The sequence below is a fragment of the Anas acuta genome, chromosome 2 (assembly GCF_963932015.1).
Source record: "Anas acuta chromosome 2, bAnaAcu1.1, whole genome shotgun sequence".
In the NCBI taxonomy this organism is placed as follows: domain Eukaryota; kingdom Metazoa; phylum Chordata; class Aves; order Anseriformes; family Anatidae; genus Anas; species Anas acuta.
Window position 1 is genome coordinate 68998845 of NC_088980.1, and position 12194 is coordinate 69011038.

The 12194-nt window shown below is 46.4% G+C and overlaps 1 protein-coding gene across 1 annotated transcript in view; it reads right to left on the bottom strand.

Annotated features, from left to right (window-relative positions):
• Nucleotides 1-7425, bottom strand: part of BMP6 (bone morphogenetic protein 6) — a 90816-nt gene extending 83391 nt beyond the window's left edge. Inside the window, exon 1 of the mRNA XM_068670776.1 lies at nucleotides 6535-7425. Coding sequence (XP_068526877.1) covers nucleotides 6535-6976 — 442 coding nt within the window. The 5' untranslated portion in view covers nucleotides 6977-7425. The remainder of the gene's footprint in view (nucleotides 1-6534) is intronic.
• Between the last annotated feature and the right edge of the window lie 4769 nt (nucleotides 7426-12194).

Here is a 12194-nt window from a genome sequence, read left to right on the forward strand (position 1 = left end):
ACGACCCAGCATCACCCTCCAAACCATTCACACAGAAGAGACTTTCTGGACCTTGGTCTCTCACACACTGGTGTGATGCCTGCTAAAGCAAATAGGACTCTCTTAACCACGAGTGATTTTCCCATCCATGCGATATCACAGAATCCCAGAAGCATTCAGGTGGGAAGGGACCCCTGGAGGCCACCTGGTCCAACCCCCTGCTCAAGCAGGGCCACCCAGAGCAGGCTGCCCAGGTGGCTTTTGAAGATCCCTATACTGTCTGTTCTCTGTTTCACATCACTACAGAAATGGCCAAACGGAAATGCTAATCTGTTGGTAGGTGGAGCGTACTTAAGAGCACTGCTGTGCCACTGCTGGGAAACAGCAGAAACACACAATGGTACTGTTTATGTCTCAAGTAACTCGTACTTCCCTCTAACACTGCACGGGTTAGCAATGATGCAAGATGACTTAAAAAGAATCATGCCTCCACAGCATGGAAAGTCTAAATACCACCTTCCTTCCTCCTAAATCACAAACACCACTTAAAAGTTTATATTTAAAACTATGAGAGAGAGCGTCACCACCACGATGTGCTAGGCCAGGTTGAGCAAGGACATGCAGCTCCTTGGCAAAGGCACGAGCCTGCAGCAAGAACTCCCTGCAGGGGCTCATCACAGGACATCCACGATAGCTGCCCAGGTAATTTGCTAAACATTCAGCTGAAGGGAAGCTCTGAAAAGAGCACCTTTCTTAAAGAAGCAGTTTGGTTTCAGCTTTATTTGAGTGGCAAGAAGAATTAGGAAATGCTGCTTTCATATTTTCAAAATAAACAAACACACACACCTAGGTTTGTATTCCAAAGTGCAACTTCTTATTTATATACATGTACAAAATTTGTCTTGAATTGATCAAGACCACTTTGGCACATACTTACTTTTTCTAATTACAATTGCTTTTTTATCTTTTTTCCCTCACCCAAATTTAGGACAGTGTAAATTTTTAAGCCCTAAAAAGCTTTCAGAAGATAGAGAATAGTCCTGGCTAATCCCAGGTGATCTGGTTCAAATAGCTCAGTCCAGATGACACTGACACCTGGATACACTGCTTGGATACAAATGTGGCCCTCCACCAAATTCGACACTGCAGATTTTGATCAGCAGTTTCTCCTGGAGCCGCACATCTGTCCAAAGCCAGAAGGATTCCTGTAGTTACCCAAATTCATAGCCTGAAGGAGCTAAGGACTCCTAAAAAGTCCTTCTAAAAAGGGAAAGAGCAATCAAAGGATGACAGCGGACTGTTTGCCTTTTCTTTAATCCTGTCATCAGTCAGCTACGTGCCAGCAGGCAGCTAGCAAGCAGAGACTTCAGGAAGATGACATACATGAGGACCTTGAGCTGCATCAGTTGAACAGCTAATATAAGGCTGCTCTCTGACACTTGGGATCTGTCTTGGCATCAAAACCCAGCACACTAGTCTTGGCAGATGTCAGTAAGCTTATTCCCATCATCAGCTTCATGATTTCTAATACTGGCCTGCTCTGGACACACGTGGAGGAGGATGCTCGCATGCCGAGAGAGCGAGGCTTTACACAGCCAGCTGGCAGCACAGTCAGATACACAGCATCACACACTCCAGTTATTCCCTGTGAGTAGATGTCTTGACCTTTACAACATGCGGCCAAGAGTATAAACAGATGGGATGACAGTATGAATGGTAAGGTCCCGTCACTATAATCACGCCACGTCCCTGATACATCTTGGTTGCTGAATTCCATATCCCCCGACACCAAGCATGATAGCACGTAATAAGACAGGTAGGCTGATCAGATGCTGCAGAAGAAAAAAATTCAACTGCTTTAGAAATGAACATGGAGTCCTGCTTCCTTCCCATGAAAAGCCATGGTGCTTGTGCATAAGTGCTTGCCATGGATTTATGCAAGATTGTTCCTAGAAAGAAATCTGTATAGTGCCTGCTGCCAAAAGAGATGAAGAGATGACTTAGAAGACACCACATCCATAAGTTGCTGCTTTGTAGGCAAGCCGAGAGAGAGAATTTGTACAGCAAACTTTACATTGGCAGGGAAGAAAGTAATTGCCTGGGTTTTGGGGATTCAAAGATTTAAGAAGCTTTTCAACATGGCCACAACTCAAATCATGCAGAAAAGCTTCAGGGATGATCTGGGTTTTCCTTGAGTTTGTCCTAAGTCTTTCCAAGAGACCTGTGGGTCTTTTGACGTAAAGGTGTGAGCATTTTCTCCCAAAAATAAAGTGATACAGTGAATTCATGCTGTTAGGTGGCAACAGGAATGTGCAATACTGCGGATAATCAGCCATCACAACTCAAAAGTGCGTTTTCTATGGTAGTTGTCCCTCGAATTTGGATTAGTTTGGACTTTGCTTGCATTGCTATCTGGCTGTCAAGAGCCCTAGATTTGGGTTATTGTGTGTTTTTTTTCCCCCTTCTTAGGGGAAGCACACATATTCTTCTCAGTGTGGTTGCCTGGATAGGGAATCACAAGGATAAGAGAACAGATAAGCTTCTCAGTTTTGATCAGGATTGTTCCTCCCATTACACAGGGAGTAATTCTGTTAACAGTTAAATCAGAAAAGCCTTCCAGAGTCTTGTTTCTGCTGTTACAAATTGCACATACCACTCTCTAAAGGCATCAGCTAGTGAAACAGGGACCAGAGAACATTTCCCTTTCACTTCAGCAATGACAATTCAGAGGAAACCAAGGGGACATCAGATCAGTCACAGCCCCCGGCCCATGCCTGCAGTTTGGTTTGAATAGTGGCTCCTCTTTCCTCATCTCCCTGGACTTAGAGAGCAGGGATTTGTTGTGAGGGACTTGATACATCTCTCACTAGAGCAGCCTTGGAAGAAAAACAGAAGGACACTTGCCTGAGTCTAGCCCTTAGTCCAGCATAACTCTCTCAAAGAGCAATATCCATACCAACCCCAGGTCATACCAAGAGGATAAAGAAGAGTTAACCCTACTAGGTGCCATGAGGAAGGTATATTAGTCAATAGGAAATATTAACACATTTTTCTTCCCCCAAAAAAGCACTGTGTCAAGATGTGCCTGTGCCACATTTAGATCAGGGATGTTCCTGAAGAGGAACGGTTTCATGAGGATATTCATTGATCCATAACACCCCCTCCAGCACCTCAGCCCCTGCTGTACAACCATTCCCTTGGCACAGAATTTTGGTGCCCTGGCTGATCTGATAAACCTCAAATAGAGAGATCCAAAACACAGATGTTTCTATCTGAACTCAATATACAGGCTTCCTATGAGAGAAATGGAAAGAAATGGGCACTATTTGAGTACCTCGTCCCGGTGAAAATGCCTGAAATAAGATACTTTGGGGATCATCTTCCCATAATAGGAAGCAGGTTTACCTGGGGTAGCCAGTACTTTCTATCAAAATCTCTTTTGATATCTAGATTGACAAATTAAATTTATTCTCTAAATTATATGAAGTGGTTTGAATCTTCTGTGTGTTTTCACTTGCAACAGAAACAGCTACTTATGATACTCCCTGGTACTGCTTCCCAGGTGCCTAACAAAGTAAAGTGCTATATATATCCTAGGAATGTTGAATTCTCCAAGTTTCCCTGAAGTTAGCCCCTCAAGGAATTATTGCCCACATCTCACAAGTCCATACAACAGTGCAGACATCTCTAGGTATGCAAGACAAATCCCACACTCTACACTTTGAAGATTGATGTTTCTTGTCCTTTCAGTCAGAGAACAGTATTTGGTGAACCTCTAACTCCTTTGTGTACACCCCTTTTTCTTTTTTTCTTAATAATAATTTTAAAAATAATAATAATTTTAAAAAGCACATTTAAAATCAGCAGAGACTACAAGCTACTGACTCTTTTCAGGTTAGAGTTCTGGAAAAATTAAATGCACTTTTCAAGGAGCCTTAACACCTTCAGACTTTCACAGCAAAGCAGGACTTCTCCATGCAGCTGAACTAGGCAATGGCTTTGCAGCACAACAAAAAGCACCACGTCAAATATTCACCTGGTTCTGTGCTGCAGCAGAAGCAGCATGAGCACCTGAAAGCAGGTCATAGCAGCTGCCCATTAAACAGAAGGAGGCATGTGGCTGTCACACCTTTTTCACATGCACACAGTAGTTCCCCAATATCTACATGCTTCCTTCATCCACACGCACCTTCAAGGCAATCTGCGTGAGGTATACTCAAATAATACCACACACCTCTGGTTCTGAGAAAATGGCAAGGCCACTGAGATCTCTTCAGTAGCTTGTCACCTCAGTAATGGAAAAAAAACTCTTTAAGATTGAACATGGGCACAGCTATTCAGAAGCTGATTTTAACCAAATGCAAGTCATTATAGGAGGCCTGACCCCATGCAGAAATATAAATTAAATAAATAAACAAATAAAATCCTTCTGGCAGGATTTGCTTATAAGGACACTTCAGCTGTAAGCTTTTAGGATTGCTTGGCATACACCCCCCTGGAATAGTCAGTGTCCTTGAGGGGCAGGGCTCTTCCCTTTCTGCTCTGGTCCCCACCATCCATGCCTGCATTTTCTAGACTACATCCTAATAAACCACTCCAATAGATCACAGGCTGGTTTTCACCCATTGCACCTTCAGTTTCCATATCACAGTATAACTTCTGGCTTCCTCTAGTCTTCTGCCATGAATTATTGTTTGTTGGAAACAATAACTCCATACACACGTGAAGAAAAAAAAAAAATCCCTGGCAAGACAGAGGAGCTGCAGAGAACAACTGAAGAGTTCTTTGGTTTCAGTCAGTTGCTCTGCAAGCGCTTTGGTAACAAACAATCATGTTCAATGACATTACGGTTTATGACTCGGAACTTGGAAGTTGATGAGAAATTTCTGCAGTTGATTCATACTTCCTGAAACTCCTAACCAGCATTTCAATTGCGCGATTTTACTACATTACATGAATAATTTTCCTTGTTGTTACATAAGTGTCTAGATAGAAATTATTAGAACTGATATGAATCGTATGAATACATTTATTTTCAAAAGAAACAAATTCTTTCAGGTCTACTGTCTAATACTGCTTGCCAGATGCTTTATAAAGCTGGGTGCTAACACCTAAAAACACCCCATGCTCAAATTTCTCCCTGAAATCAGCTCCTCCAGGAACTGCCCAGCACTTTGCCAAGCACCCCTCAAGTAAACTGCTGTGGGGATTGCTCACAGAAAGCTACGGGGACGATGCCGTGCTTACTAAAATCACGTGCTCCATGCACAGGTCTCTAAAGTCCCCAGGACAAAGGAGAGAGACGCCGGCAGCAGCTCTGTTTGCCCGAAGGAAAGGCAGATTTGGAGAGGCTGGGAGGGGAGCAGCGCAGCAAAAGGGAGCACAGAGGTACCTGCTCTCTGGTTGCAAAATCCACACGCTATTTCCACGTGTCTCAGGGGCTGAGGTAGCCACGGACTCTGCTGGCTTTGCTACCAGCTGGTTTCGGGACGCTGCACTCAAAAGCAGCAGAGAAAACACAGCGCGAGGGGAGCACCTCTGACCTGCCCAGGGAGTTCCATCGGGTACAAAAATTTCCCACCCCCAGGGACTAGGGCTACATCTTTTCTAAATACAGATGCTATGGTACAGAGCTATTGAACACATCTACCAGTGCTGATAACTCGGATGGATTTCCCACTCCTGAGACGTACCCTTGCTCTAGATTAGGAAACACATGAAATGCACACCAGTTTGTATCTGTCAAACACCACAAGCTGTTTGCAGGTGCCTGACTTGCAGCTCTGCAACCACTGGTGAAAAGATCCAGTTTTCAGCCGACTCACTGCTGAGACGCTCGAGCTTCACAGGAATTCACTAAAAAAGGAACTGCAATTTGCCAACTGAAATATTTTCATTCTCCGCATTAGGCTGAATCTAATTACACTGTTTCCTTATAATTGCAGGCTAGCATTCAGGGCTCCTTCAAGTAAAAAGCTTAATGGCTTTCCCACTGAAATTCCCACCTCGGAGCCCTTCGCAGCAGCAACATGCTGACAGCATGATTTGTTTGAAGAGCAGGTTGACGTCTAGCAGAAATTATTTCAAGATTTCTATCACATTCCCGGGCTTGAGCACCAGAACAGCTGACACGGAGTCACGTATTCATCCCCGCACTAGCTCGGGCGGCTCAAAAGAGACGAAAGGGACAGCAGGAGCTAGGAGGGGAGGCACTCTGCCCCAGCTCCGGGAACATCGGTGCAACCTGCACTCCCGCGGCTGTGCACGGAAACCCGGGCGGAGTGCTTTTAGCCCCAGAGGGCTCTGAGTGCTACCATCACAGCAAAAATGCAACTTTTAATGATTTATTATTATTATTTCTCTGTTTGGGCACCTTTGGCTGCTCAGCGTCGGAGGGCGCGGAGGAATGCTTCGCCCTGCCCCGCGGCAAGCCCCGCGCAACCCCAGCGCGCCCCACTCCGCTCCCAGCCTCCGGCCCCTCGCCGCGCATCCCCGGCGAGGACTTGCGCGGCCGCGCAAGCCCCCCTGCTCCGCAGCCGCGCAGCCTGCACTCACCCAGGTTGACGAAGCTCATGACCATGTCGGCGTCGTTGAGGAAGGCGCTGTCCTGCGCGCTGGGCACGGGCACGGGCACCGGCTGGCGACCACGCCGCTCCGCAGCCGCGGTGCCCTCCGCAGCCTCTGCCAGGGCGTGGTAGAGGCGCAGCATGAAGCGCGGAGCCGCCGGCAGCCTCCCCGGGGCCGGGGCCGGAGGCTGCCGGGGCGGCGGGCGCGGGCGGTGCGGCAGCCCCAGGACGGAGAGGATCTCCCGCTGCATCTCCCGCTTCTCGTGCGACTTCAGCCGCCGGTACAGGAAGCCCGAGGAGGCTGCGGGAGGAGGCTGCGGCGGCTCCCCGAGGCTGCCTCCCTCCGCGGGCTCCGCGGAGCGGCAGGAGCCCGGCAGCAGCAGCAGCATTGCCCAGCAGCAGCAGCAGAGCCAAGCCAGCCGCCGCGGCATGGCGCCGGGCCGGGCGGAGGCAGGCGAGCTCCCCGCTTCCCCCCTCTCCCCTGGGGCTCCCCGCAGCCCTCCAGCCTCTCCCTACCCCCCCCGGCCCCCCGCGACACCCTAACGCCGCGGGCCGGCGGGGGGCAGCCGGGCCAGGGGGGCTCAGCGCTCGGCCCCCCCTCCGCCGCTCATCGCCGCTCAGGTGAGCCGGGGGGCTGCCCCCCGGCCCGGCTGCTGGGCGCACGGCTCAGCTCGCCATGCCCGTCGGGGAAGCAAGGCGAGGATGCTGAGGGTGATGCTGAGGACGAAGAGCGGACTTTGCCCCCTCTCCGCGCTGCAGCCGAGGGGCTCCCCTCCCGCAGGCTGCAGCCCCGCTCAAGCCAGCCCGCGGGGACCGGGGCTGCAGGCGGCCGAGGCAGATCAGCAGCGCCCCCGCCTCTCGCCGGGGCGGGCGGCCGCTCCTCCGGGGCGGGGAGCCGCAGAGGGCGCAGGTAGCGCGGCCCCGGGGCGGAGCGGGGCGGGGGGAACGGGGAAGGGGCCGGGGAGGTGGGCGCCGGCCGCAGGTTGCGCCCCCGGAGCCTCTGAGCAGCGCTGCCCCCCCCCCGAAACCAACGGGGATTTTTCGCTCGGAGGAATAAAAGTAAACGGGGTGGCGGGGAAAAGCGGCTCGTTCCTCCTGTCCGCAAGATTTAGGGAACGCGGGTTGTTTGTTACGGAGGTGGGTGGGCTGCTGCTCGTCTGAAAACATCCTGCGGTGAGCGGGTGCGTCAGGTCTCTTTTCCGAGAACACCCGGCAGAACTTAGCACAGGACACGCACTAAGCACAGGTGACCCCCTCCGGGTCACTGATCAATGCAGTACTGATCCACACGTGTGTTTTGGGACAAATGTTCTCCTGCTGTAAAGGAACAAGCCGGTTCTGACAGAAAATATCTGGGATTGGAAGCTCTGCTTCCAGCTCCTTCGCAAAACTGGAAAAAAAACGAACACCCTTTAGTGGCCGTCAGCTTGACCGAGAATTGGCTCTTCCCTGTGCTGGCCTCTGACTTCAAGGATCAGCTTCAACTCTGCTTGGGCTGGATGAGTAAATCCAGGCTAGCCCCACTGAAATCAGTGGAAATGCTCTGGGTTTGAACTGGGATAATTTCATAGGAGTTGGCCCTGAGAATAATATCTGGACCATTTGAAGTCACTGGCAAAATTTCCATTAACTTTATTAGAATCAGAATCTGGCAATAAGCTCGTATTCAGTTTCCCAAAGACACAGCTGAGAATATTCAAGACAGAATATGTTATTTGCAGAAGCAGAGGTTACACCGAACGTTTGCTTATGTGCAAGTTAGGTTACAGATGAGTGCTTTAACTCCACCAGTCAAGGAACCATAACATTGGTTATTTAAACCTTGTTTTGGAAGGGAAAAAAAAAAAAGTTTTTAAGGAGATCTGAGCACAGATATCCTTTTCGGGGTGAAAGTGAAGAGTGTGGAAGTCACTTTTGCAGCTGGCCTATTTTCCAGTTTATGCAGATACTCTTTCATTTGAAAGCAAGCGTGCATGTGACAGCACGGACCCAACACACTCTTTTTGCTATACAGGACCCCATTACCTTCACATGTCATCCCCTAGGCAGTAGGGAAGGGATGGCTGTTCCGGGGAAACTTTTGTACTGTGCACTTTTTTTATCCGCTAAGCCTGGGGCTGGTTTGATTAAAGGGGGAGAGGCAGCGAGCAGCAAGGTGTGGGGTGCTGCTAAGAAAACCCATGTTTCCCAAAAGCGAGCCCAGTGCACAAGCTCTCCTGCATCTCTCTCAAGGCCTTTTATATATCTGTCTTCAGAGGGGCATTCGGAGGCTGGGGAGGAAGCACAGGAGCTCTGGAGTCAGCGTGAGGGGGATTTCCCAGGCAGATACTTATCCCCAGGGTGGTCAGGGAAGGGAGCAGCCGCCTCTGTGGCATTCGCTTTCCAGTCAGTCACTTTCCAGTTTCCAGTTTGGTTCTAGTTTATGCTGCTTTATCCGGCAAGACTTTGTAGCTGCTGTTTCCTGTTTTGACAGCTACAGAGGGAAGTACCACATGATATGGTTAGCTCTGAAGAATGATCCCTTTAGTTTGAAGTGTCCCCAGCTCCTCCTGAAGCCAGGCAGAGGTGGTGCATGCTTAGCAACAGACAGCACTAAACTCCAGGGCAGCTGCCATGCGTTTTTGCTTCCCTGATGCTATGTAGCAAATGTGCATCACCTGTATGTTTTTATTCTGAAAGAAAAATATTTGGAATGTTTCCATTTGCTTGTGGGTTTATGCAGTAAATAGCAGCTGTAATAACAGTTGGCAACATCTGGGCATCTGAGCTTGATGTGGTCTAGGGACATAGGCACACAGTGAACCTTCAAGTACTTCCCTATGAAGTTACCTTCTTGTTAAGTTCCTGCGTGTAGCTAGGAAGCTAATCGCCCTCCTTAGTAAGTCACTGCACTTTTTGTGAAGTTTCATTTAAGTCTTCGACTTTTTTCAGCAATGCTCCCCAGAGATGTAGGCTGCTTACCCCTGGAAATGCCTCTCATGTGTAGATGTGAATGTACTTTGGGTTTCAGCTAATGTTATCAGAAATAGAAAGAATTAAGTCTTCCCACAGCTACAGATTTCAGATATCCCTGCCATCTGAAAATGCATGTTTCTGCAAAAGGATTTGAACACTTCAGAAGAGAGATGAATACCTAATTCTCTGGAGGAAGGCGAAGGCTATGTATTATGTAGTTGCTGCAGGCTATGACACACATTTTAAGAGTTAATTAAACATATACTGTAGTGCTACTGGCAGAATTTTTTGCTTGCCATGTAGCCTTCGTAGCATGCACGCTATCCAAAAGCTCTGCTGTAACAGCTACTTTCACTCAAACTTTCCTTTCCCTGTCATATCTTCAAAAAATGTTGTGGATTACAGACATTTGGGTATCTTTCAGGTCATCGGATTTCCCTGCTCAGGAGGGACATCTGGTGGCCAAGGAGAGAAACTTGTGTCTGTTTCTGGAAGCTTTTCTCATCGGCAAGTTGGCAATAAAGACTTTTTTCTTGTTCTCTGAAAACAAACAAACAAACAAATAAAAGATGATAACTCAGACAGGTCTCTTACCTCTCCCAGAAAAATCATCGTTTACTTTTCTGCCTGTGAGCCAAACGTCAGCCCGCATTCAGACACTCGCACCTGCTCAGTCCTTTGTCAGTCACATATTGTGAGTGTGGCCATTACCAGACCTGTTGGCCCACAGGAATCCTGTTCCAAAATATGGCATGTGTCCCGCAAGGATTAGCTACAGCAGCTAATTTCTCCTGGTAGTGGTGGTGTTTAGGTTGTATGCAATTAAAGCCCTGTTACCTATTTCTAGTTGAAAATAATTCATTCGGTTTTCATTTGTCTTCGTTTAGCAAATCGCTCATCAATCTTATTTAAGCAAATTAGACTTCTTAGTTGTTTTCTACACAAGTTAGGAGGAACAGTTCCAGGCCTGTGAAGAAGTGAAATGGAAGAGAGGTAACTTTTTAATAGGAAACTTTTAGTAAAAAAATACATATATACTGTAAAAAATGGAGAGGGTCCATGACCATGCAGTTATTGATTATTTTAGGACAGCAGTGCCTTACCAGAAATACACCATCTCATCTTTATTCATAAGGAGGTATATGCAAAACCTGTGTCAATACTCTGAGGTATGCAACATCCCAGGTACAACCCTAGCAAAATGGTACACCCTGGATTTAATTTTTCTTGGGACTAATAATAACTATTGAACAGAGCATAGACCTTACTATTCTAGTAATCATGCGATTTCCCCCATTCCCTTCTCCACCTTCTGGAAACAAAAAAGGCATTGGATTTTTATAACCTTACATTCCTACCTTCCCTCAAGCTGAGCCATCGAGTGCCAGAGACAGACTCGCCAAAGCACCTCCAACAAAGCCAGTCTTCTGCCCTGAGGGGGTCAGCAAGGACGCTGCAGTCAGGGAGTTTCAAGCTTGTATGGCCAAGCAGAGGCAGATTTATTTTTTCATTTTTTTAAAGCAAAGTGGAGGAGTAATAAGGTAATAGAGAATTATGTTTGCATTCTTAAAAGAAAAAAAAAATAAAAAAAGAAAAAGAAAAAAAAATATGTTGTACAATAAAGACATAGCTGGAATGGATTATTTGCACTTGGAGAGGTTGAAAATGCAAACACGCCTACTAATTTTAGCACATTCGTTTCCAAGGCCTACTTGTGAAAAGGGAAAGAGCTTTTTAGTATAATCTTAGTTCAAAGATGGAAGCAGGCTAAAAACAGCATTTGCTATGAAAGCTCAATTTTTTCCTTTCATTTGATGAACTTACTTTCTCCACTGCAATTACAGACATTTGAAAAATAGTAACAACATCTTATTTGCACATACCAAACCACTGCTTTCTTTACCTAGAAATCTCAGCTAAAAATATGTAACGATGATTTCCCAGATCAGAATACTATAAAAATGGTTATAAATATTAATTCAATAACACAGCTGGACCACTATCCTTGAAAAAGCAAACAGTTAGAAGTGAAGTAAGTCACAGCATACATTTCACAAACAATTCCAACTCTGTTCCAACCCTGTCCACCATCTCCACCCTATCAAAGACATACTTAAGAGCTAACAATTATAGCTTAAAGTTTATTTGAAGTCAATAGTATCAAATATTAAGGGAAATTGACCTACGATGGCAGCAATGAAATAAATATTAATATATCATATCATATCATAAATATATTTTCTCTGAGCCTGTTCATGGTATTTGGTTTTCATTTTATTTTTACTAGTAATGTGCTTTCTGTTTAAAACCAAGAAAAGTAAATCATTGACCGTACAAGGGAAAAAGAAAAATCTGCTCTCTACAGCCTGTGAATTAGACTTTTTAAACTAAAAGTTACATTTTCTATGTGGAATTGAGATTAATGTAAGTGAAGGTTCAGAAAATATAGAAATATATTAGCCAACAAGAGGTAAGAGTCTACCTTTAGCCTACATAAAGCAAAGGCCAGATTTTAATAACACTAGGCCCCCATTATTTTAGTTGTCACAAGAAAAAACAGTAGTAAAGATGTACCTTGTAATCCATACAATCTGGACTGCAGGTGTGCCTGTGTTGCAAACATACCTTCTTCCTCTGTGCAGATAAACCCACATATGTTGCATAATTGTTCCACAAGTACAAAAAATAAAAATA